Source organism: Grammomys surdaster, unplaced genomic scaffold (assembly GCF_004785775.1).
Source record: "Grammomys surdaster isolate TR1022 unplaced genomic scaffold, NIH_TR_1.0 126248, whole genome shotgun sequence".
Taxonomy (NCBI): domain Eukaryota; kingdom Metazoa; phylum Chordata; class Mammalia; order Rodentia; family Muridae; genus Grammomys; species Grammomys surdaster.
This window is the reverse complement of record NW_021621048.1, coordinates 866,542-892,926: the sequence shown is the minus strand read 5'-3', so window position 1 is coordinate 892,926 and position 26,385 is coordinate 866,542. Positions and strand designations below refer to the sequence as shown.

Genomic DNA, 26,385 nt, shown 5'->3' with positions numbered 1-26,385 from the left:
ATGGCTGCTCTTTCTGGATAGCCATTTAACACAGCAACTCAAATCAACAGTGAATGAAAATTAATTTGGAATGGCAATCTGCAGTCCACAATGCCAAGAGCTCTAGGGACAGAGCCACTTTCAAGCTAATACTGAGTGACCTGGGTGCAGTCAGGCAAGACTGGTCCCAAGCATATTTGTCTATGAGGACTATGAGGTTAGCCCAGTTTCTACCATAATTAAAGATGAGGTGCGCTCACCAATGCATTCATGCTTGGACCAACTTCCTGAAGGCTTGCATCTTGAATGTGCTAGGAGAGGAGTCTCACAGCATCCAGCTGGTTATTCTCTGGTACTCTTAGGAAGGCTGAACAGCCAGGCGCTGGTTCTGGATTATTACAGGTCCATGGCATTGTCATCGTCTTAGCAAGTCCTGGCCTTTTACACCCGAGAGAATGTGCTCTTGTACTTGAAAAGCAAAATTGAAACCCCAAGATCTCCTCATGATTGTTGACTGTATTAAGCCCTCTAGAAAGAATGAGTCAGTTAGGTGCAAACCATCTTTCTGACCTACCTCTCCCCCTCCAGACACTATAGGGTGAGGCTGGTTTTTGCCTCTCCTTCCTGATAGCTTGTTAGAACAAGCCTGGAGCTCCTAAGCCCTGAAGTGAACTCTAAAATGGCCAGGGCACTTTATTAGCAATTTAAAAATTATTTTAAAATTATATTTGTGGGGGCTGGAAAGATGGCTCAGTGGTTAAGAGCACTGACTGCTCTTCCAGAGGACCTGAGTTTAATTCCCAGCAACCACATGGTGGCTCACAACCATCCATAATGGGATCCTGTGCCCTCTTCTGATGTGTCTGAAGACAGCTGCAGTGTACTCATATAAATAAAGTAAATCTTTTTTAAAAATATGTTTGTGTGTGCACATGCATGCATATGTGGGCACGTGTGTGTATGCCCCTGTATGTGCTACAGTGAGTGTGGGGGTGAGAGAACAGGTTTCAGCTGTCACTTTTCTCTTTCTACCATATGAGTCCCAAAGATGTCCTCAGCCTTAGCAGCAAGCACATTTGCCCACTGAGATATCTTGACAGCCTTGTATTAGCATTCTTAGTTACTTTTTTTTTTTTTTTTGAGTTAGAGTCTCACTGTGCAGCCTTAGTTAGCCTGGAACTCACTATGCAGACCAAGCTGACCTTAATCTCATCAAGATCCACCTACCTCTGCCTCTGTGGTGCTGGGGTTAAAGCTGTGTGTCACCATGCCTGGCCTATGCTAACGCTGCAAAGGAGTACACATGAAAATTGAAACCAGTACAGGCATGGTTCTAGCACTTCTGTAAAAAGCTGTGGTCTGCACTCCATAAAGCCTGTGGGACCCTCTTGCTCAGCAGCACAAGAGCAGTACTGCCTGAATTCTGAGCACAGAGCTGCTGCTTTCTTCTGGAATCACTATCTTAGACTCTTGAATTTGCTAGCCTTGCCTTCCTGGTTGAGTGTGGTTTTGTTGTTGTTGTTGTTTTGTTTTTGTTTTTAGCAGACTGTCTATCTAGTCAGTGAGAAGGTACTGTATATGTTTGTGCCTGTGCATGTTTTTCTAGGAGCCCTTGTCATGAAAACTTAGCATTCTGATTCTCTTAAGAGTGGAAGGGAAGCCTTTATATTCAAGTGCATATGGCTTCCTGTTGCCTAAGGCTGTTTGGTTTGGGGTTATTTTGTTTATTAATTAATTTTCATTTTCATTGTTCTAGGCTAGCCTTGAACTCCTGATCATCCTGCCTTAACCTCCCTATGCTAGATTACATGTCTGTACCACTATACTGGTTTGTGGGGTGCTGGGTAGGCAAGCACCCCAGCAGCTCTGCTACATCTTTTTTTTTTTTTAATTGTTTTATTGTTTTTTGAGACAGAGTCTTGTGTAGCCCAGGCTAGCCTCAAACTCACTTTGTAGCTGAGGAAAACCTTGAACTCCTAATCCTCCTGCCTCTGCTCCCAGCCCATAGACTGAGGTATTCAGAAGGCACTATTAGCATTCTTTCAGTGACAAGAAGCTCTCCATCCATTTCAAGGTCACCCTGAACACAGGGAAGAAACTGTAGGGCATGGCCAGCCTCCATGCTAGTGGCTTTAAGATCCATTTGCCTTCACTGTGGGGACAGATCACTCCTCTCTAGCAAGGGTGTGCTGCTGAAAGGAGGGCAAAGAGGTAGCACCTGGTCTTGGAGTCCCTCTGTCATGTCTGTCCTGCCTCCTTGCAAACCAGCAGTTAGGTAGGGGAGGGAGAGGAGTCATCTATGTTTTCTCTGATTTGGGGATTCCAGCTTTGGGAGCTTACAGTTTGTGTCATGCTGTTTGCTCATTCAGCAAGTGCCTGAGGTTGTCCCCAGTTTCTCCCCTCAAGTGTTCCTGTCAGCCGAAATGTTTGTGCAAGGGGAAATGCAGGGCAGCCTGGGCCCTTCCATGCGCTGAGCTCAGCGTTGGCGTTGTTGGGGCCTCTTCCAGGACACAGTGGTCAGGGCCAGCCAAGCCAATCCTAGAACGGACTAGGAGAGCCTGCCAGCTGGCCCTAAAATTTGAGATCTTTATCTAAAATCAGAAAGTGAAAAATTCTAAAGTGGAAAGTCAAGAAGACCAGGGGCTGGAGAGATGGCTCAGAAGTTAGGAATGTTTGTTGCTCTTTCAGAGGATCGAAGTGTGGTTCCCAGCACCCATGGATTGGCTCACAGCAGGCTGTAATCCAGTTCCCTGAGATCCATGCCCACTTCTGGTCTCTGGGAGCAGCAGCACACACACAGCATATACACTATACACAGTGGATATACACTTTGTTAAAGAGAAGACTGTACTTCAGACCCTTTCAATTCATCCTCAGCAGGGAGGAATTAGTTAAAACATAAATTTTGTGGTTCTATAGCAGTGTCCTGTAGTTTTCTGTAGTTGTGCTCTGGTTACCGGCCCGCTTTAGCCTAACTGGGCTAAGTCTAGCTTGACTGAAAGATGACTGTTTTTCATAGCACTGGTTTACATGAAAAATAAAACATGCTATTGTCTCCTGGTCACCCCATCATCTCTCCCTGCCAAACATTTGCATTTGTAGCCTGAGTGTCCACTCACTCATGACCCTCCAGGCACCTGAAGTCAGTGTGGAGAGAGAGAAAGGCATGTGCATGGAAAGCCAAGTGTTTACCTCAGAAGGCGATTCTGTTAGGCTTGGGGGCCTGACTCTAAGTCTTGACTCTGATATTTACTGGTCATCGGGCTCTGAGCAGGTCACTTATCCAGTACTACAGGAGTGCACACTGTGCCATGAGACCAAAGTGTGTCCACCCTCCACATCGCAAGGATTGAAAGGGAAAGGCCATTGCTAAGGGTAGAGATCACACGTGCGCACGCACACACACACGCACGCATGCACATGATTTTGAATGGGTGAGAATTGTGTTTCACTACATTTGATAAGAAGCTGGATTAACAAGAACGTTATTTTTCATGCTCACAAGCAGTTCAAAGCTGGAGCGCTGACTCCTCGGCCACGTCCCTTGTCCCATTCTTAGGATTAGCTTTCTGATTCACGATCGCTGTCTCTGGGGTGGCCCTCATGTCACAAGAGGATGTTGTCACAGAACCTTCAGCTTCTCATTAGCAGTGACTCTCACGTGGCAGTCCTTCTGGCCACAGCAGATGTCTCGAAGGGAATACGGGGAGCTGAGTGTTTCCGCTGAGCACATGGCCAGCAGCGTTACTCTTAAGAAGCTGGGATGAATGGCTGGCAGTGGTCTGGCACTGCCATGTGACTGCATATGCTTCTGTATCTCATGCTTTTAGAGTAAGAGACTGTTATCTGTGTGGATTTTCAGTTTTTCAGTCAGGTATGAGAAAGTGGGGCGACTTTGTGCCTCTTTATGTGTTCTGCCTGTTACCCCTCACAGCCTGATTTCAGAGGTACACCTCAAACACCATTCCCCATTGTCCGCTGGATTTGGTTGGGTAAGAACCTAGCTTCAGATTATTACTCTGAAAAGATACAAATCAACTGCCTACATATAGAAATCTTCGTATCCACTAAAAATCAAGGGTGTGCTTACAGGTTTTTATAGTATTTGAGAATCCACATACTGAAAATGGATTCAAGGTAGATGTCTAGTCCACTGTTTACTTTGCTCTCCATAAGACCTTTGAAGAAAGAGCAGAGATGGTAGGACCTTACTGTTGGTGAGGCTTCCTGAGAGTCAGGTATGTGAAGGTTGTCATCACCCTGTCCTCTGCTTCCTGCTGTGTGAGATAGTCCAGTGGCAGGAGACTTGTTATCTCAAGCTCTGGTGGTAGTGGGCTGATTGACTGTATGTGGATGGTATTTCTTAAGAAAACAGTATTGTGAAAACAGCTTGCGGTGACCACACATTTCCTCTGCAGGAGCTCACCACCTCCTGTAACTGTCACACCTTTTACAGTTCTCTGTGAGCATGAGGATTCAGTAGCATGGGCAGAGGTCCCTCTAGGCCAGTGGTCCTCAATCTTGCTAATGGTGTGAACCTTCAATACACTCCGTGTGTTGTAGTGACCCCAGCCCTAAAGTTATTTCCTTAGCTACTCCATAATTTTAATTTTGCGACTATTCTGAATCACAATGTAAATATCTGGTATACAGGGTATCTCATATGCAACCCCTGTGAAAGGGTCGATTGACCCCACACACACCAAAGCGGTCTTGACCCACAGGTTGAGAACCACTATCCTAGGCATTTTGGGCTGCATGGAGGCATGTGGCTGGAGCACAGAGCTGGCTCTAGCACGACAGTCACTTGTCACCCTCTGATGCCACTGTCCTGTGCAGCGATCACACTTGTGTGTCTGTTTCCCTGTTTGTGAAATGCTATGAGACACTGTGTGGTGTTTTACATAGGTGCCATGGTAATCAGCAGTGTTGTCTCTATGAGGCTTGAATCACCGTGACTCACTGCACCCCAGCATCCTTTCTAGGAAACAAGATGTTCTCAGAGCCAGATTCTGTGGAAGTCAGGCTGGGGGAGAGAGGACATGGCGGAGATGTGTAGAGGAGCCTCTGAAAGGAAACTGCCCAGAGCTGGTCAAGGTTTGGTCCCGGGAGGCATTGTGAGTCTGTTGGGGTGAAGACAGGGTTGCTGTGACTCTAGATGGCAGCTGGGGCTGAGATTGCTGAAGAGCAGGGAGGATGGGGGCGAAGAGAGGGGAGGGGAGTCTCAGGTACCTCTGCTAATTCAGGGAACTTGCTAGGAAATGGCAGGAAGAGGGAAGTCAGGAGGAGCCATGAGTGTGAACCCATTGAGAACTGTGGAGGCCTGGCCACCTCCTGCATCATTTCCTCAACCCACAGGAAGCCATTCTTGCCTCATAACAATTTCCTACAGTTAGCCATTCGGGCAGCCATGTTACCTGTGTCACTTGAGCCTTTCTGTAGCTAGGTGTTAGCTATGCTATTAGCGAATGAGATCTCAGGCCGTGTCCTTGGTAGGGATCATGGACAGATAGGCGAGCCTTTATTTAGGTGTCTAGGCTGGTCCACCCTAGGGGCCCTCAGCACCCTGTGGCTTCTTGTCTCTGTGTGAGAATTATAGCCTCATGAAGATATCCCTGTTCCTTCTGACTTCTCACTCCTTCACAATTAGATTGAAGCTCAGTTTGATTTACAAAGCCTTTTGGAGGCTGGGATCGTGGCTCTGTGGTGGAGCAAGCATGAGGGCCTAATCCTCGTGAAGCATATACCCAGTCCTCCCCTACCTGCCGTACGTGACACCAGGTCCTTGCTCTCCAACACTGGATTGGAGCGAAAGGCCATCGACCAGTGTTCTTTCTCTTGGGACTTTTCTGGAACATGCATGCATTTTGCTGTCTGCAGAGGTTTCTGGCAAAAACCAAACTGAAAAACTGCAGTAACCATAAAAATACATTCAGGGCTGGAGAGATGGTTCAGTGGTTAAGAACACGTGCTGCTCTTCCAGAGAACCTGAGTTCAGTTCCCAGTACCCACATGATGGCTCACAGCCCTCCATAATTTCAGTTCCAAGGGAACTGACACCCTTTTGTAACCTCTATGGGTATCAGGCATGTCATATACATGGTAAACATGTATTCAAACAAAGTGCTTAAACACGGATGGATGGATGGATGGATGGATGGATGGATGGATGGATGGATGTGGGTGGGCGGGCAAGCAAGCATACACAGCTGGGAAACTGCTTCTTTTTCAGGTAAAGTGATAACTTTTAAAGATTATTTCTACACAAAATCCCAATAGAACTCTTCTCTGTGGTGTGGTCCCCACAGTCTCCCTGAAGACATTTTCTGCCCCACCCCCTCTAGCACCTCTAAAGTCCTTCCTGGGTAAACTGTGAGTTTTTGTGGTAATAGGTAGCTTGCCACATCTGAGAGTGACAACCCCTGCTCTCGAGTGGCCTCCTGACTTTGCTGCCAGCCCACACAGGAAAGAGCACTGTACCATCTGACTAGCAATGGGTACAGTTGGGGCTTGTTTCCTGGCCAGGCTTAGAACTGCCATGTTCTTATTCAAGCTGGGACTGTAAGTTGGGCCTTCAGGAAGTTTGCAGAACAGCTCTGCCTTTCTCTGAAGTAAAGAGTAGATCTCATTGTGCCTGTGGACCAGCCTAAGTACTCACAGATGGTGAGTGATGGCTGTATTTTGGCTGTCAGGTTCTAAACAGTGTCTTCTGTGCTTCCTAGCCATGTGAGTTATTGCCACAGCAAGTGACTCTTATCCCCAGCTCAGGGTTTTAGTGTCCTGACACAGTAGCTAGAGATTGGGCTGAATTAGTGGTGTCTGAAATTCTTTCCTTTTGCTTCTGAGATCCCCCTTCTAAATGAAATCTTACAGAGGACCCCAACATTTCAGTGAAGAGAGTAACCACTATGTTTGTCCTTCTCTCCATCCTGTGGTTCCCAGGCATCTTCTGGAACCCATGAACCCAGAGCAAGGGTCTGGCTCCCAGGACTTTCTGTGGTGACTGGCAGCTGGCCACACTGACCTTCCTTAAAGAGTTCTCCTCTAGGGTAACAGGCCTGTGTCAATGGTGCTGTTCCCTCGGTGCCTACTGCTTAAGACATGACCGTATATCTACGAGCTGTGTGTTGATCGCTAACAGCAGCCCCTCATTCCTGTCACGATCGGGGTACCTTCACAGGGCATTCTTGGAGTCTTTCCCACTGACAACGGTAGTCAAGTTGGTGAGCTGCCTGCAAAGTGAGAGCTGGCGAGAAGGCATTCCCAACTAGGATGTCTGTCGCCAAGAATCATTGCTGCCTAGGGTTCTTGGGCCCTGCTGTCTTGACTAGTCTTTTGTAGAGATCAGTCCTAAGCAGCCCTGGGGTTATACCTGTCCTATTTGAAATTAATTTTCTTCTTGGCTGTCAGGGTAACGTTAGCAGTTCTATTCTAATTCTGTTTTCACATTAATATTGTGAGTGCTTTATTTAAAAGACATGGAGATCAAGTTGATCATTATCAAATAGCGTGAAGTTCTGTTTACAAACATTACTCGTTCTCAGAACATGGCAAACTGGGAAAAATACAAAATGTTTGGATTGTTAGAGTTGTTTCTGTAAACATGGTGCAAAATGAGTAACAGTATTATCTTCATGTTTACTAGACAGCTTCATCAGTTTCTATTTTTATTATGACATTCTTATTTCCTACCCCTACCTGCCTTTCTAATTTTGAAACAGTTAACATGTTACTTGAAACAAATATTATTTAAGCAATAAAAATATTGTTATTTTCAAGTAAATCCTGGACATCATATTATTTCAAGCTCAGCTATCCCCAGAGGTTACTTAAAAAAAAAAAAAAGGAGTTTATTTTGTTTATCTGTATGAGTGTTTGGCTGAGTATATGTGGTATGTTGATAAGTGCTCCACATGACTGCAGTACCCATGGAGGCCAGGAGAGGGCGTCACGTCCCCCGGAACTGGAGTTCTGGATGGACATGAGCTGCCATGTAGGTGCTAAGAACAGTGCCCAAAGCTTACATTTTAAAGAAAAGTTTTGGGTATTGGTGCTTTTGCCTGTGAGTTTGCTGAGCCCCTGTACTGTGAAAAACCCTATTTTCTCACTGTCACAGTTTACAGATGCTAGACAACTCGCTTATATCTAACCTTTCCGTTTTCTAGGAGAAAGGAATAGAGTCCTTGCTTCACTATGTTCAAATAGCAGTTTGATCCTGGAAATGATCCCTTATCACACAGTTGCTGATCTACAAAACTAGAGGGAAATTCTAGCCTTTTCTCTCTGCCTGGCCCAGCACAGTCAGTTTTCGGTGGCCCTGAAGCACGTGCTGACCCTCCTTTGAGAAGCTTTAGATGAGGAGAGCTCAGGCGCACAAGAGCTACCCAAGGACCAGGGCTTTTATATCGTATAAATCAGTGTGACATTACACGTGTGGCTGATAGTCTTACGTAGTGTAGCAAGTCAGTGTTTTATCTGGGATGCTAGGTTTCCTGTGAAAGTTTAGGTTAACTAACAATTATTTACCTTTCTTTCAGACTTAATTTCCCAGCACCCAAATCCTTCTGCAGAAAAAGCCAGAACTGTGCTCGCTGTGGAAGCTGCCCCTGGGGAGCTGGTGGGAGACCGGGCAGCTCATCAGCCAGCCCCCGGGCATCCGAATTCCATCAACTTTTACTCTCTGAAGCAGTGGGGTAATGAGCTCAAGTGAGTCTTTGGGAAGGAGCATATGCTGTTGAAGATGGATTCTCTCTGATAATGAGTTATGATGTGGGTTAAATGTTTATATGTGACAGTCTAACGCCGCTTTACATTTATTAAGGGCCTTTGTGCTCTGCAGCACACTTTGACAGAGGTCATTTTTGAAAGCTGTAAACAGTGTGTCTGCTCTGTTTCTGGTACCACGCCAAGTATCGTCACATGGTTTTCATCTGATTGCCTGACTCTTCTCGGTAGATCAGATGGTAGATTCAGTCTCGATCTACAGAGACTGAAACTGAAGGGGGGTGTATGTGTCTGGGATGACCAGGTGTCCAGATGCAGAGCTGGGCTTCCAGCTTCACCCTCTTCCTAAATCTCAGGGCTGGTCCAGAGGGTCTGCTGTGGGGTTCTGTTCCCTGTGTGTGTACCAGTGGGAATGGAGGTAGGTTTTGGTCTGTTTTATGTGTTTTACTTTACTAGTTTTTAAGAAAGGCCTTGTTGAGATATAATTCATCCATTTACTATATAGTGTTTGGTGGTTTTTCATATATCCAGAGTTATACAATCAATTTTAGAACATTTTAATGTGTTTGTTTGCTTGTTTGTTTGTTTGTTTGTTTGTTTTTTCTTAGCTATGGTCTTGCTATATGGCCAAGGCTAGTCTTGAACTTGTAACTATCCTCCTTTCTCAGCTTCCTGAGTCTGGAATTATATACATGTGTGGGCCTAACTCAATTTTAGAATATTTTCATCATCCCCAGAAGACAGCTTTTATGCAATCCTTTCCTTCCTCTCTTACCTTCTTCCCTCTCTCCCCACCTCAATCCTAGGTAAATCTGCTTTCTATCTGTATGGATTTGTTTATTCTGAACCTTTCATGTAAATGAGATTGCACAATATACTGTGTAGCTTTTTTCACTTTGCATGTTTTCAAGATTTATCAAGGTAGTGGTATATAAGTATCTCATTTCCTTTTATGGCTAAGTGTATACTATCCCAATCCCATTTCCTGCCACCATGATAAAGCACTCTGACAAAAGCAACTTTATTTATTCATCTTACAGTTCCAGGTTATACTCCATAATTGTGGGTAAGTCAGGGCATCAAGAACCTGAAATAGCTAGGCAAATCCTCAGACAAGAACAAACAGAAGGAATGGATGTGTGCTGTATGCGGTTCACTTTCTCCTCTTATATATAGCCCAAGACCCAAGCAGCTCTTCCAGCGTCAGTTAATATAATCAAGACGACCCCATTAAGGCTCTCTTCCCAGACTGTCAATCTCTTCTAGATTGACAGCTGAACTGACATGAATAAGCCATGTTTTGGTTATTTTCCTTAGTGTTGTTCATTAGTTGGTGAACATGAGTTGATTTCATTTCTCATTTTTTTTAAAGATGTATATATGCCTGTGTGCTTGTGTGAGTTTAATGTGTACCACATGTAAGAAGGCCAGAAAGGGCATCCAACTCCCTGCAACTAGAAGTACTGGTGGTTGCAAATTGACATGTGGCGTGTGGGAACCAGACCCAGATCCTGTGCAAATGAATGCTCTGAACTACTCAGCCATCTCTCCAGTCCCTCTGCTTGTTCACTGTTGCAGTTAGTGGTACTACAAACACTTATGTGCTGGTTTTTGTATGGACACACAATGTTGTTTCTGTTGGCTAAGTACCTACAATTACTAGATCCATAGTGAATGTGTCTAACCCTTTGAGGAACTGCCAGGATGGCCTACTTATTCTGTCATGACACACTGTGTCAGCAGCATATGAGAGTTCTCTATGTATGTGTGGCATGTACCTACATGTGTATACATCTCTGCACCCAGATGTGAACATCAGAGCACCTGCTATATCTTTCTTTGTCTTATTCTCTTGAGATAGATCACTGGACCCAGAGCTAGGATGGGACCCAGCAAGTCCTTAGGGTCGTCATGGATTCTCTCACATGCACACACACATGAGTCCTAGTGATCCTCCTGGATTTACACAAACACAAACAGTCCTCATGAGCTTCTTGCATTCACACACACAGTGTTTCAGTTTCAGGGGTGTGCACGTGCCTTTTTTTTTAACGTGAGTTCTCAAGGGCTCATGCTTGACTAGCAAGCATTCCTACCTACTGAGCCATCTCCTCAGCCCCAGTTGTCACCTTTTTTATCTTAGCCATCCTACTAGTGTGAATCGGCTGGTGTCTCCTTGTGGGATTGGTTTGAATTTCCTCGATGACCACCAGCACTGAGCATGTTTACTCACGTGGTCATTTGCGCAGCATCTTTAGAGCTGTTGGCTCTGTTCAAATTCTTTGCCTATTTCATATCACCTTGGTTTTTTATTATTGAGATGTATGTATTACTTAAATGGAGGTGATTCGTCAATGTTCACAGCAGTACACTTGGTGGCCACAAAAGCTTAGAAAACTTGGCTTAAGTTAGACATGGGAGTCAGTAGGAAGGTTTGCACTCTGCATTTCTGGAACATCTGAAAGCTTTCTGCTCTACTCTAGGACCCAAGTCATGACCAGTGTACTGTCAGACAACTGTGCTCCAGCAGTCCCCCTAGGTGGAATGTCGTAGAAACCACCATCTAAAGATACACTGTTTTAGCAAGTGTCTTCCCCACACTTCTTTTTATATATGCCTTTGTGTTTGATTGCATATAATAAAGTCATTTTGTGTATGTTTTCAGTGTTTCAGACGTAACTTTGTATTGGAACTGAGTAGAATGTGATGGGTCTCCAGAGCTCAGAAGACCAGCACTTGTGAGAGATTACTGTGATGCCCATCCACTCTGCCTCTGGTCTGGGCAGTGATCCTGCCCAACTCCTGGTCCTGCTCTGCTCCATTCTATCCATGTTCCAGCCCTCTCGCTGCTGACCACCTGCTCACCCTGTTTCAAAGAGTCATGAGTAGCAGCGGTTCCAAGCCTCTTCCTTTGACACTTGAGTGTCAGCAGTGTGACTCTAGTCTGTCCCTTGAGTAGCTGTTTTCCAAAATTCTCAGTCTCTGAGCCTCTGCATTCTGGCTGTTTGCTTCCTTCCTCTTCATCTGTGAATGTCTGCCTCACAGCTCGTTAGGATGAGCCATTGGTTAAGATGGCAGCGGTTCTCTCATCTGTCTCATGGAGCCCCACTTGCCTTGTGAACATCTGACTGATCCGATAGGATCAGTATCTCCCAATTCCCAGGAGAAGGGGGTAGAAGAGGCAAGGATATGGCTGCCTCCCCCAGGCGCAGAACCAAATCGTGCTTCTTAGTAAAGAAAGGGTTCTGTGCTCCTAAAAATGTCAGGAAACCACAGACTCTTGCTTCATTTTTCATGTTAAAAAGCTGAGGCTTAGAAAATTAAAGCGACTCAAGGCTGTATTACAGAAGTGTGTGACGGAACTGAAAGACAGCCCAGGTCCCTCCAATGAGGACTTCGTATCCTTTCATTCTTCAACATCAGAACATACCAGAGCTGGGCATGGCACCTACAGTGGCCACCCTGGGTTACCTGGCAAGGTAGTCTCAGTAAAACTAAGAATGCATGTGGAGGGCTATTGGTTAGCCAGGTGTTTAGTCTTGTGCAGCCCTCTCTTCCCTCAGAGGAGACAGTGGAATGAGGTGGAATCAGGCCTGCAGTATTGAGCACTTCACATTTCCCAGAGCTCAGAGTGTCTCCACCTGGAAAAGATTTCCCAGAGCTCAGAGTGTCTCCACCTGGAAAAGAGAACATGTGTCACCTTTGCTTGTGACAACTCTCTGAGCAAGGTCGGAGGTACTGTCAGCAGGAGCAACACCGGCTGTGCTGTGGTGGCGCTGTATGGTGTAAGAGGCAGACTCCCTGAGAGGATTCTCAGCTGTACCACTTCGTACGCAGCTGTCTCAAGTCCTGCACCATTCTGTGCCTCCGGGTCTCATTTGTAAGTAACCATGCATACCTCATGAGATGGACTAGGTGAGGAAACGTTAATATGAACAAACAGCATGGAGCAACATGGGACTCAGTTTTTAGGAAAGAGAATGTCGCCATTGTTGGTCTTGTGACAAGCGACTCCTGGTGGGCTGTCACAGGACTGCTCTGCAGAAGCAGGATGCTCAGACAGATCTCAAGCAGTTATGTAGTTTTTTCTTTTCTTTTAACTTGTGGGCACTTGTTAGGAAGGTCAAAACAGAATGATCTGAGTGAATGGAGAACCTTTCTTTAGTGGGTCCGGGGATTGCAGCCTGCTAAGCAAGCTTGTGCCCTCTGAGCCCCCACCCTAGCAGGAGACAGCTGAATAACCTTAGGGAAAGTAAAGCTATTTGTCTCTAAAAGGATGGCTCAAGTGTTGTATTTTTGTGTTGGACTCAAACAAGTACTAAATTGATTGTGGTCAGGGTTGAGGATAACCATGTGTTTGTGTGTGCATTTATTGGATTCACCGGTTCAGTTGGAGCCCTCTATGAGCCTCCCCTGATGAACTGAGTTTAAATTTCACACAGTTGTACAAGACTTGAGAGCCCTGCTTCTACAGCTGAGCTAGAAATTTGCAAAAGTCTAATAACTGATGGTCATCTTAGTGACTTAGTTCAGTTGTCGTGATAGAGTACCATGACCAAGGCAGCTTATAAAAGAAGTGCACTATGGCTCAACAGCAGCAGCTGAGGGCTTACACGCTTATCCACATGTAGGAAACAGAGAGAAATAACTGGAAATGACCCAGTGACCCACCTCTTCCAACAAGGTGACACCTACTAAGCCTTCCCAAAGAGTTCCACCAACTGGTTAACAAGTACTCAGATATATGGCAGACATCTCCTTTACACAACCACAGATGCCCATTGTAACTGTTATTGTATCATATGATCGGATCATTTAGTAATTCATTAAGCTATAGGAGATTTATTTTTCATTAAAAGTGAGTTAGATGCATAGGGGGAAACTGATAAAAGGTGACCATGCCACTAAAATACTGTTGAAAGTAGGTGACATGGTTATGAGGAATCAGAAAAAAAAACAAAAACAAGAAAACAAAAAAACCTTGTTAAAAGCCTGTAAGATTCTAGGCTTATATTGTAAGTGTATGTCTTTATTCTGTTAAGAGCAGCAGCAGCAGCAAAACAGAATTAGAAAAGTCAGGTGACATTGTACAAGTGTGGTTTATCCCAGCAAGGCAGACTGCAGCCAGTAGCCCTTTCAGGCAGGTCCGCTACTCCTGCTTAGGCACCTCTGTTGGAGGTGTAGTTACTTTTACTTAGTTTCCTGCTTTAATGACTTTGTCATTTAACCTGCCCACCATCCAGACCATGCCAGGTAAAGAGCTATACCAGTCTTCTCCATCCCCTGTTGAACACTGTACACACTCAGAGCTTGGACCCTCCGGCCGAGATGAGCCCAGAGCCACCTGGCTTGAGTGCTGCCACCCACTAGCTCTGTTCAATCTGTCCTTTTTCTTAGTCATGTTTCTACTCAATGGGGAAAGGCAGGCATGCTTTCAAAGAGAGAAGCCTGCTCGTGCTGACGGGCTTGGCCAAAAAACGAAGCCTTTTGAAGTCCATACTCAAGAGGTAGCTTCTAGAAATGAAATTGTATATGTACACACCCTGGAATTCTCTCTGCCTGTTAAAAGACCTGCAGTGCACACTGTCCCAGTACCTTAGCATTCACATGACTTTTTCCCCAGGATGTGCCTTCTCTGTGTCCACCAAGTCCTGAGGCTCGCCTTCACCAGATCTGTGCTCTCAGCTGCAGTGTGAGGCCCGACAACAGCAGGGTGTGGATGACACCCTGTCATATCATGATTCCTAGAGCTGAGGCACTGTATAGTCGGAAACAACCTAACTCAGTAGCTCTCTTGGGGCTGGTCCACAGGGGTTGTTTGTATGGCTGCGTCCTGGTTTATTTAACCTGCTCCCTAGCTGTGGGTATCTGCTCATCAATTCAGAGGAAGCAGTGCTGAGTCACCTTCATGGAGGAAGGTATCAGTGAGAGACTACATCCTGTTTTGTTTTTCTGACCATGATCTGATGGAAGGGAACTGAGTGTTACCTCTGGGCTAGCCTGCTCCTGTGCTGTCCCCAGCCTTCTGTAAGTCCAAACTCACCTTAGCCCACCCTTTCACCACTGAAGAGTTGGGGTGCTGGCCACAGTGTGGCTGTGCAGGCAGCTTGTGAAGTTAAAGGCTCTGGAGAGATTTAATGGGACATTTCCAAACACTTCTCTCAACTTCCAGTGTCCACTTGCTCATCGAGATTACAGTGAGTATTTGAGTATAAAATTACTGTGTTATTTGAATTCGTCTAAATTATATTTATTTATTTTGGAAAGTATGCCCCATGTGGCACAGTGTGTTGCACAATCAAGAATTGGTTCTGCCAAGAACCCAGGGCTTGATTAAATAATACTTCAGCTGAAGGAGAGTTCACTTGGAAGCCAATCTCATTTCTCCGTTACCCAAGCCTTGGCAGTTGTCACAGCACCCTAGGCTGTCCCTCAGCTGTCCTTCAGCTGCAGGGGCTTGCAACAGCCTGGAAACAAGCCCTGCTGGGGAAAGCAGATCACATGGAAGTTAGTTACTGAAACTGCCTTTCTTCCTGCCTGGGCGGAGTTCTGCCTGGTCCTCTCTGGTTTCTCCTTTCTTCGTTGACTCTAAGAACAGGAGTGGCAGGCAGAGCTCACTCCCCCTGAGCACGCTCCTCAGCGGCAGTGGGTTCCGCACACCGTTCTGGGGGGAAAGAACAAGAGCACACTTTGAAGCCATGCCAGATGGCAAGGAGATTCTAACTCCTGAAACATGTCGTAGGAGAGCAGAACACAAGGAGCTATGGGCCTGAAAACTGTCCCTAGAAATGTTGGGGCAGGCTCTCAGGTGCTGGGAATATGCAGGGGTAGATGAAGCTTTTGTGAGACTTCCTTTTCTTCCAGAGCAGCTATTTTGAAATCATATTCTCCACAGTTTTGAGATGTTGTGAAACTAGAACAGACTATGACACTAGCATGTTCTTTTAGGTTCTCCTGGATGTTGACAGGGCCACTCTGCACAGTGCCAGGCACCAGAAGAGGCTAGGCTATGAGTAATATGAACATGCTTACTCTGTTTACCACCCGTGGTCTCAGTACTCAGTAAGAAAACAACTGCCAGGTCTTAGACAAGTGTAATCACTGAGTTCCAGGGACTTGATGTTAAAACTATATGCATGCGTGCATGCTCATGTGTGCACACGCAAAGTAATACCTTCACGTATTTTGCCAGCAGGATGAGAACCTATGTGCACTATATAATTTCTTTTTGTTCCTCTAAAACTTTAAATTCCTTTATTAAAATTCAAATACAAGGGAGTAAATCATGCTTTTAAAAACACAAATACTGGGGAGTAGAGGCAGACAAATCTGAGTTTGAGGGCAGCCTCGTCCACAAAGGGAGTTCTAGGATAGCCAAAGCTACATAAAACACAAATGCTAAGGGACTTGATAGTTCAATGAATAAAGTGCTTGCTGCTGATGCATTCGGACCTGATTTTGGACCCCCAGTACCCATATAAAAGCCACGCATTGGGGTCCACATCTATAACTCCAGTCCTGGGCAGGGGCTCCTAAAAGCTTTCTGGCCAGCCAATCTAGCTAACACAGTGAATCCCAGATTCAGCGAGATCTTTTGTCAAAAATAAAGTGTACAGAGCTGGTAAGATGACAGCCGAGCAGACAGATATGTTCATCACCAAACCTGATTACCTGAGATCTGGAAAACTGTCCTCTGGCCTCCTCCACACATGCACCATGGTGCACATCCCTCCTTCCTCCAAGTAAATAAGCAAAATGCTTATTTAATGAGTATGACGTGTGTCTGTGTCTGTGTCTGTGTCTGTGTCTGTGTCTGTGTCTGTGTCTGTGTCTGTGTCTGTGTCTGTGTCTGTGTACTGCATGTATACCTGGTTCCACAGAGACCAGGAGAGGGCGTAATAACTGTTGAAACTGGAGTTACAGGCAATTGGGAGCAGCTAGTGGGTGTTTGTTGAGAATTACACCCAGGTCCTCTGCAAGACCAGCTGGTGCTCACAACCTCTCAAGCCAAAAAAAAGGGGGGGGGAGAATTAAATTAAAGAAAATAGTTAGAGAGCAATAGAGAAAGATATTTGACCTTGACATCTGGTCTTCACCGATGTATACACGGGAAGCCACAATTGCCCACACACACACACACCAGAAATAAAATACTTAGGCATAGTTGCTTCATACAACAGTGCCATCTGACTAGTTCAAACTATAGACTCTCATTTCCCTTCTCACCTTCAGTTTAGGAAACAGCAGTGATGTGCAGGGTTCTCTCTTGGGTTAGCAGCCATATTGACATGTGGCTTGCCTGTTAGACTCACTTATTTTAGATGTACAGGCTGAAAAATGTTAGAAAGCTATACCCCACAGAAACACCTCTGTAATCAAAATGTATTGCTGCATGTCAGGGCACATGCCTGTAGTCCTAGCATTTGGGAGGCAGAGGCACGCAGATCTCAGTACACTTGAAGCCAGCTTGGTCTATCTATGTAGTTCTGGACCAGCAAGAGCTACATAGTGAGACCCTCTTCCTGTTTCAGTTGCCGGGAATGGAAGGGAGAGAGAATGCATATGTGTGTGTTCCCTTAGGAGCCCTCCCTTAGTCACTGGCCTCAGGCAACCTCCAAGCTGCTTCCTTGAACTATAGCTGTGCTTTTGTAAGAATTTAAAATAAACGAGTCTATAACCTGTCGTATTCATCATTTACTTGGCATAACTCTTCAAAGTGACTGCTCCTTTCCACATTCCCACCGATACTACCGGCCAGTTCCAGTTCCAGTTCCAGTTGCCACGTCCTCCCAAACACTGGGAATTGCTGTTGTTTTTAACTTTAGCTGTTGAAGGTGTGATCCATTTTTTAACTAATACATGATAACTAGTGATGCTTTTTTAAAGTGTATTTTTATATTATTGTATGTATGTATACATGTATATTTATGTATCACATGCATGGCTAGTGCCCGTGGAGGCCAGACGTGGTGGATGCCCTGGAACTAAGAGTTATAAATGGTGGCGAGCTGCCATGTGTGTGCTGGGAACCAAACTGGGGTCTTCTATAAGACAACAAGTGACCTTATTCAATGGGCCACCTCTTCAACCTTGTTGTCATCTTACTAACCATCTAGACGGCTGCCCCTCACCTTAGATGGGTCATGTGATAGGAGTATGTCCTAGTAAACCCAAACATAAGTTGAAAATACAGAAAAGTGAACATGCATTTTATACCTAACCACACAAACATCTGGCCTAGCTTCATGTACTCCATAGAAGGCCTGTTGTTCAGTTCCCCCATTTATATAGCGTTGATCACTGGAAGTTAATCCCAGCTCCGTGTCTTTCTGCATATCATTAGCCCAGGAAAAATCAAACTTCAGAGTATGGTTCACAGTGAATGTGTATTGCTTTGAAACCGTCATAAATTTTTTTAAAAGAAAATCTTAAGTCCCAACTTTACAAGTTAGGAAAGTGCATGTATTTTTCTTTTTTCTTTTAAAATTTACTTTTCTCATCTCTTGATCATTTTTTAATTGAGTTGTTTATTCATCTTATTGAGCTTTTAGCAGTCTTAAATATTCTGAATATTTAAGACTTTTGTCAGGTATATATTTTGCAAATATTTTCCAAAGGAGAAAAGTTTTCATAAACTCAATTTTTCTCATTTTTGTCTTATAGAATGTGCTTTTTGAGTTCTCTTCAGACAGTCTGCCTAATGTGGGACTGTGGAGATGGCTTCTTGAGGAAATAAACTTGACTTGAATTTGGACCCCAGGGACCCATGTGAAAAGCTAGATGTGTGTCTGTAATCCCAGCACTGGGGAGCTGGAGAGAGGCTGATCTTTGCAGTTCATTGCCTAGCCTCGCAAAGTAGGTGAGCCTTGAGTTCAGAGAGAAACCCTGGCTCAAAAGATAAGCTGAGAAGTGATTGAGACAGGCACCTAAAGTTGGCCTTTGGTCTATACATCTGTGCACACGTACATATATATACACATACATACACAAAGTGAAGAAAGCCTAACTTAATGTAAAAAGCACTTTCTCCTTTGTTTTCTTCTAGAAGTTTTGTATTTTGGTGAGGCACATTTTGGTTTTGTTTGAAATAGGATTTCAATGTATAGCCCAGGCTGGCCTAGAACTTAGGATTCTCCTGCCCCAGCTTTCTAAATGCAGGGATTGCAGGAGTGTGCCACAACAACCTGCCTCTATAGTATATTTTGAATTAGTTTGTATGCGTGGTATGAGATAAGGTTCGAGTTTATTTTTTCCTATATATACCAGTTTTTACAATCACATTTCTCCACTTGAATCTCTTTACATTCTTGCTGATGATCAGGTGACCATCAGTGCAAGAAGTGGTTAACATGGATAATGCAGTCTGTGTTCTGGTGTCTCTTAAGAAATGCTGGTATCTTGAGAAGGGCAGTTCTCATAAGAATAAATTCACTGGTGAAAAATATAAAGTCCAATGTCCAGCTTCAGAATAGTTAATCTAACTGTACAGAAGTCCACTGAGATGCATAGACTTTGGGTCTGGTTAATCATGATGTGTGATTTCTTTTAAATAAGATTTTGGGGAGTTGTTTTTTAAGAAATTCTTCAATTTAACTTTGCATTGCTGCTTTCTGAGATTCTGATATCAGTGTATACTTATACTGGCAATGTATGTTTTCTCATTTTCTATATCCTCACCAATACTTGGTATTATCAGACCTCCATTTTTATCAGTCCTATACACAGCTGTGTTTTACTTTGCCGTTTCTTGTTTTTAAATAGAAATTCAATGTCATCATTCCGTCCTGGGAGAGGGCACAATGAGAGTCGCAGGACCGTGTTTTACACCAATGAAGAGTGGGAACTTCTAGACCCGCCTCCTAAAGACCTGGAGGAGTCCCTGGCACAGGAAGACAAGAAGAAGCCAATGCCTGAGGGGAGTAAAGGTGTGTATGCATCCATGTCCTGTGGCACCTGTGCCCCGTTGCTCAGGTGTGTGTGCACCTGTGCCCCGTTGCTCAGGTGTGTGTATACCTGTGCTCTGTTGCTCTCTGTGCTGCATTTGTTACCTCCAGGGACATAGGAGACACTGACTGTCCAAGTCCCTGGAAGCATAAACTGGTAGGAGTGGGGATGGGGGTGTGGGGTAGGACAGTAATTCATAAAGGTTTGTAAAGTGCTACAAGGAGTAATTGTCCATGTAGCCTGGTGGCTGCAAACCTCTTCTGGGAGATTTAATACCTGTCATGCTTCTGTGCATCACAGAAATGCTGACTGAAGAAACTTGGTACTTATTAAGCCAGGCATTATCTCATACACCGGTAGTTCTAGGGCCAGGGAGGTCGAAGCAGGAGGATTGCATGTTTCAGAGGAGCCTGGGCTGTATATCAAGATTCTGTCTCAGAAACACACACAAACACACACACACTATCTTTATTTACAGAAAATTGAGTTGTACTAAAAAAGAAGAGAACACAGTATCATGGATTCTGGAGAACTGATTAGATTTAATCATATTCCTATTACTGTAACAAGTACCTGAGGGACGCTATCGTAGGTAGAGAAAGGATTTATTTTGGTTCACAGTTGTAGAGATTTTAGTCTATGACCAACTAAACCCATCACTTGGGCCTATAGAGGTGCATCATTGTGAGAACGTGTAGCCAGAAAGCAAAAGAAAGTAGCAGCCCAGTTCCCCTGTCTAGAAGACTTCACATTAAACTCCTAGTTTTCATCAGTACCAGCAAGCTGCTGGCTTAAGGCACATGGGCCTTTGGGAGACATGCTAGATCCAAACAAGACCCCAAGTCAGAAGCATGTATCTCTGAGCTGTCATGAAGCAGGTACACCAGGCATCCAGGGCCACTTAGGTGCCAGGTGCTGCTGTCCACCCTGTCGTCCAGTGTCTGCCTGACCCCAGGGGGCCACTGTGTGCTTCTAACAGCACTGATGCCTTTGTCTCTCCTAGCTTTAAATAATCAAAACGCCAAAGTACTTTTGTGTCTCAAGCTTGTATTTTTGAATGTACATTCGAAGCCATCTATACTAACAATTATTTGGATCATTTAATATATAAAGTCACACATTTAAAAGTATATCTATGCTTTTTAAAAAACATTCATGTTGTTTTTGTTTTTAACCAAAAACAAATGAGTAAAAAGTAAGAAGCCAGGGATTTCCTGGTGTACCTCAGTTTTCTTCACAGTGCTCATGCTGTAGTCTTCTGTAAAGAATGGTCCAGCATGTACTGTCTGCTGGCTTTAGACGTATGGGACATTCTGGACAAGGAAGCGGGGCGAAGAGACATCTGGCTGCCCTGCTTTCTTCAGGGGTTGATGAGTCCACATACCCCAGAGGATGATTTATAAGAATACCAGAAGTTTTGAGTTGCTCAAAATAACTTTTTTTTTTTAAAATATAGGAGTCACTAGTTCAGGATTCCCCTTTGAATTTGGACGGAATCCTTACAAAGGAAAGCGTCCCTTGAAAGACATAATTGGGTCATACAAAAACCGCCACAGCAGTAGTGATCCTTTGATCGAGGGCACACCATCAGGCAGCAGCGGATGTCTCGCTAAGCCGGTCCCCGAAATGCAGCTGCAGATTCAAAGTCAGCAGGAGGAGCTGGAGCAACTTAAGAAGGACCTGTCCAGTCAGAAGGTAACTGTCTCGTCATTTCTGTGTACCCTCGGTGGGCCCGAGACCCAGGAGCCTTGCCCGGAAGCTTGTTCTGCTGGGACTACCATCCTGTGCCCTGAGCTCTGCCCATGTTTATTCAAAGACCCTAGACCATGGACAGCTTACAAGGTGTTCCTCTCTGCACCCACGCCCAGTTCCTCAGCCTCGCGTTCTCTCACGTTTCCACATCCTGTGAGATGATAGCATTTTTCTAAACTGGTAAAAATTTTCTTCTATCTAATTGCTGGACAGCTCAGTAACCCTTAGAGCCTAGCTCCCTCCCTTTTCTACTCTATTTTTAATATATGTATGAGTATGTAAATACAGGCATTCATGGAGGCCAGAAACCAGTGTCAAACTCAGTGAGCCTCCCAATGTGGGTTCTGGGAACCCAGCTCAGACCCTCTGCAAGAGCAGTGTCATCTGCTGAGTCATCTCCCTAGCTACCCCCAGCCCCAGCCCCACCCCCAAACACACACATACACTTCTATTTATTCATTTATTTTTGAGATAGCATCTCACTGTGTCATCTAAGCTGGCCTGCCTGGAGCAGTTGATCCTCCCGTACTGGAGTTACAGGCATGTGCCACCACGCAGTACCTCACAAATCCCTTAGCACTGATAAGCGTGTGCCAGGAACCATTGCTAATTACAGCACGCACATCCATATTTCCCGTTTCCTATTATTGTTCTCTTCAGGCTGTATTTGTGGAGTACATTTTTTTCCTCTCTATTTTTGAGATCGTTCAAGAGGAAGTTCAGTATCAAAATGTTTCCAGTGGAGTTCGTTTCTGCATTTCCTCAAATTCCAGTGATGACTTACATAACACTGTTATGATTTCTGCTTTTCTCCCCCACGCCCCGGCTTTCTTACCTTTCACTTCAGTATCTTCTTGGCTTCTAGGAGCTCACTCGGCTGCTCCAGCAGACAGTCCGGTCATCACAATATGACAAGTATTTTACGAGCCACCAAATCAGCCAGGGGGTCTCAAGGGACACACTGGAGCTCCTCCACCAAAAGGATGAGCACATCCTGGGCCTCAGCGGCCAGCTGGAGAGGCTCGGCCTGGAGAAGGAAAGTCTCCAGCAGGAAGTGAGGACGCTGAAGAGCAAGGTGGGCGAGCTCACCGAGCGGCTGGGGATGCTGATGGAGACCATCCAGGCCAAGGATGAAGTTATCATCAGGCTCAGCGAGTGTGAGGGCAGCGTGTCTTCGCCCACCATGGGACCCAGCTCTCCTTTGGTCGCTTCAGCCAGCAGGGACCAGCTGGAGCTGGACAGGCTAAAAGTAAGGGCAGGGTGTGGGCTGGATTTCTGGACAGACATTGCAAACTCAACTCCATCTGCGTTGACCCCTAGAGGTCCGGTTGTCAGGAGCTAGTCGGGTAAGAGCAGAGCAGGGGTGGGTGCAGAAAGAGGCTTTCTGGTCAGAACCGCCTCAGGACCACTTCCAGCACTGCTGCCATTGCCTGGGACACTTTCAGCTCTTCCTACCCTTGGCTTAGAAATCGCTGAGCACCCCTCCCCTCTAGCTTTCCCACCCTCAAGACTTCCCAATGCCAAGGAGGTTGTCAGTTTCCCCTCTGTGTACATAAATACAAACACGAACTTAATTTGTACAGCCTCCCACAGGCCTGGGAACAGTATTGTTCAAGTAATCAGAGTAGGGCCAGCTGAGGAGGTGGACCCGGCTCCAGGCAGTCTGGAATAGAAGCCTGCTCAGTCAGAGTCACTGCCCAACATGAGAAGTCCTGCACTTAGAAGGAAGAACAGAGCTGTCTTCCCAGTGCCCCTCTGAAGTAGCCCAGGGTTGAGAAGCTGTACCAGAGCAGAGAGCTGAACCGTGTGGGCTGCTGTGAGGAAGGCTGTAGAGAAGACCAGCACGTCTTTGCTGTCAGCAGCTCCCAAGACTCTCCCAGAGAAGTTTTTGGTAGACAAGCATCCTCTGGGACATTGGGCCTTAGGTAGAGCCCAACTGACTCCAGCAGACCCCAAATACATCTGCTACCCCCAGTATTTCCACACAGCCTCTGGGTGCAGTGTCTGAGCTCCAAATGGAGTTTATTCTTGAAGGGTCCAGGTGTGTTAGCGTTGACATCATTAGAGAGCATGTGCTTCATGGCTTCCAGTGCCTTTCATTTGCCAGCAGTGAGCTGAGCGAGTGTTCGGCAGGCTGGGGATTTCAGAGTTGTGAAAACTGCATGGCTGGGATGTGTGGGTACTCTGTTTTAGTGACAACACCGTTTGGATACACAAAGCCAGCATGTTCTATTTTATTTTTGTATGTATGTAGCATGTACATACACAAGTATACTCACGCATGTGGAGGCTAGGTATTGATACTCTTCTTTCATACCTCTCCACATTATTTTTTGAGACAAAGTCTTAACCCAGAGTTCACCAGTTGACCTGGAAGCCCTCGGGGTCCTCCTGTCCCCACGCTCCCTACACCAGGGTTATAGAAATCCCATCACACAAGGCTTTTACGTGGGTAATGGGAATCCAGCTGAGAGCCTCGTCCTGTGCAGCATATGCTTTACCACCTAAACCCTCTCCACAGCTCCCAGTAGAATTTATTAGTGAGAAACCAAAACACCTCTTACTATTTCATATTTATATCTACTATAAAACAGCCTTTATTTTATTTATTTATATTTTGAGACAAAATTTCATGTTATAGCTCAAGCTGACCCAGAAATCACTGTAGCCCAGGTTGGCCTCAAACTCAAGATAATTCTGTATTCAGGGTGCTGAGATTCCCAGGTGTGAGTTACTATCCTCGGTTGCTTGTTGGTTTTGTTTCATTTTTCTTTTTACAAGAGGTCTTAGTATTGCCTGTGGAATGCAGTTTAGTCTATATACTCAACCTCAAGTGTTCTGTCCAAAGTAGTCATACGCTCAATGTTGACATTTGTAGCACGGGCTTTCCAGGCAGTAGTCTTGGTTTTGGCAAGAAAGAAGTGTGTGGTGCACATTTTCCCAGGGAGCTGAGCCAGGGTGTAAGAATGGGCCACATAGTTGCTATGACCACCGAACCTTTGGAGACTGCTAACTTACCTCATACAAGTGAGCCATCTCCTCCAGTTTCCTTGGGTAGCTGGGGTAATTTGGAATGAGTTGTGAGGATCTTTTTCCTCAACAGCTTTAAAACTGTGCCTCCAAGGTCTACACAGTGACACTTACTCAGGGGTGTATCCTAAGTGGCGGGTAGTTATCAGGTTTGTTCTTAGTGGGCAGGGGCAACCGGCCTATGTCAGGATCTCATGGTTTTCAAATTGCTCTGCCTGGGCCTGTTACCACAGTGAGATCCACTCCTCCCCTCAAGGTGAGAAGCCACCCTTGTGAGCTCTATGAAGAAAGAGGATGTGGAAGAGTGTAGACAGCTTGCACAGAGCTCAGCCAGCCTTACCTTCCTTGTGAGCTCTCAGAGACCTGAGGTCATCTATGAAACAGTGCTCCCCACCCCCACCCTCCATAGGGTGCTGTGAAGCCTGAAGGACATGCTCCACATCTGGGCCTAGCACCTTGGGAAGTCTTTACCGCCAGATGTTAATTGTTAGATCAGCATTCTCAAGAAAGTGTACTTATGGCAAATGGTCAGAATTTACTTTGACTAGGGTACAGATTTTACACTAAAGACAAATCCACACATCCAGTGGAGACCAAGCTCCTGTAGTCTTGATCTTTCCCTCACTATTCAGTTTATTCATTTTCTCTCCGGCCAACCTTCCTTTAACTGACCAGCCTGACGATGATGTGTTTGTTCCTTGTTTCCAAACACAGTATTTTTAAGATTCCAGGAGAGTGGAGGAAAACCATGATTTGGGCCAGAAAAGAATGCTTTAATCTTCTTTTGGGTCTGACATTTTTACAACTTGGGTTGCTGAGAATGAGTTGGTGCAGTACAGGGGTTGGGGTGCAGGCGGGGAGGCTCCAATACTCAGCCTAGGCCTCAGAACTCAGAAGGTGGCTTCATTTAACGGATGCATAGTGTCCCTGACTCAGGACACTGTCTGGGAAATAATGACGAGAGTGTCTCCTGGGACTCAGGAGGCCTAAGTGAGATCAAGACGCTCAGGTGCCGTGCCCAGAGCACTTATAACCATGACACATGCCCTTTGAGTGCCAGCAAGTCAGGGGTACCAGGAAAACCTTTCTAGTTCTGCGTCTTATCGGGACAGACTACAGCCTCAAGGAAGTTCAGTCTGGAGACGGGGGAGTATCTGGAGAAATATGTAGAAATAGTCAGGGCCAGAGGGAGGACGTGGTGACAAAAGATGGAATTTATAAGAAGTCTTTCCAACCACAGCCTTAAAGATGATTCTCATTCCTCTTTATTTAGAAGCTTCCTTGACTTATCACAAAGATGATCTAAAGCAGTCTGTAAACTTATTTTCAGAGCAGTTTACATGAAAACTCTTTCCTACTCAGTTACACCTTCTTTCAAGTAGAGCAGGGCAAAACTTGTGACCACAGGAGACTGAGGCAAGCCAGGTCTCTGAGTTCAAGGCCAGACTGGTCCACATAGTGAGTTCCAGGATGGCCAAGGTTACATAATAGACCCTGTCTTTACCAAAAAAAAAAAAAAAACCAGGAAAGGAAAGGCTGTCTCCAACTTTTACATTCTCTAAATACAAAATAAATGTTGCAGAAGTAAACAGTTGGCCAATCCAGTGAAGACTGTGTGTTCTTGAATTTGGGAGGTGGTTCTGGGGACTGGTCCCAGGGCCTTGTGTCTGATAGTCATGTACTTTACACTAAACCCCACTCTCTGCCTAATGTCCTCCTTCAGCTTTTCCACAGTTTGAAACTGTACTGTGCAGAAGTGAAGAGTGTGTTCTCCAAAGTGCCTGATGACCCGCAGGTCATAGTATTCATTGTCTCATGTCATTCTTAATTAAGGGCTTTTGTATATTTTCATAGCCTTTTAAAAATAGAACTAAGTAAAAATGAGACCTACATAGAATGCAGTCAGTCGCTCTGGTTTAAATGAGAACCTACATAGAATGCAGTCAGTCCCTCTGG

At 45.3% G+C, this 26,385-nt stretch overlaps 1 protein-coding gene across 1 annotated transcript in view; it reads left to right on the top strand.

Annotated features, from left to right (window-relative positions):
- Positions 1 to 26,385, top strand: part of Tbc1d2b (TBC1 domain family member 2B) — a 68,449-nt gene that overhangs the window by 20,646 nt on the left and 21,418 nt on the right. Inside the window, exons 3-6 of the mRNA XM_028758922.1 lie at positions 8,517 to 8,685; positions 19,465 to 19,628; positions 21,104 to 21,342; positions 22,265 to 22,648. Coding sequence (XP_028614755.1) covers positions 8,517 to 8,685; positions 19,465 to 19,628; positions 21,104 to 21,342; positions 22,265 to 22,648 — 956 coding nt within the window. The remainder of the gene's footprint in view (positions 1 to 8,516; positions 8,686 to 19,464; positions 19,629 to 21,103; positions 21,343 to 22,264; positions 22,649 to 26,385) is intronic.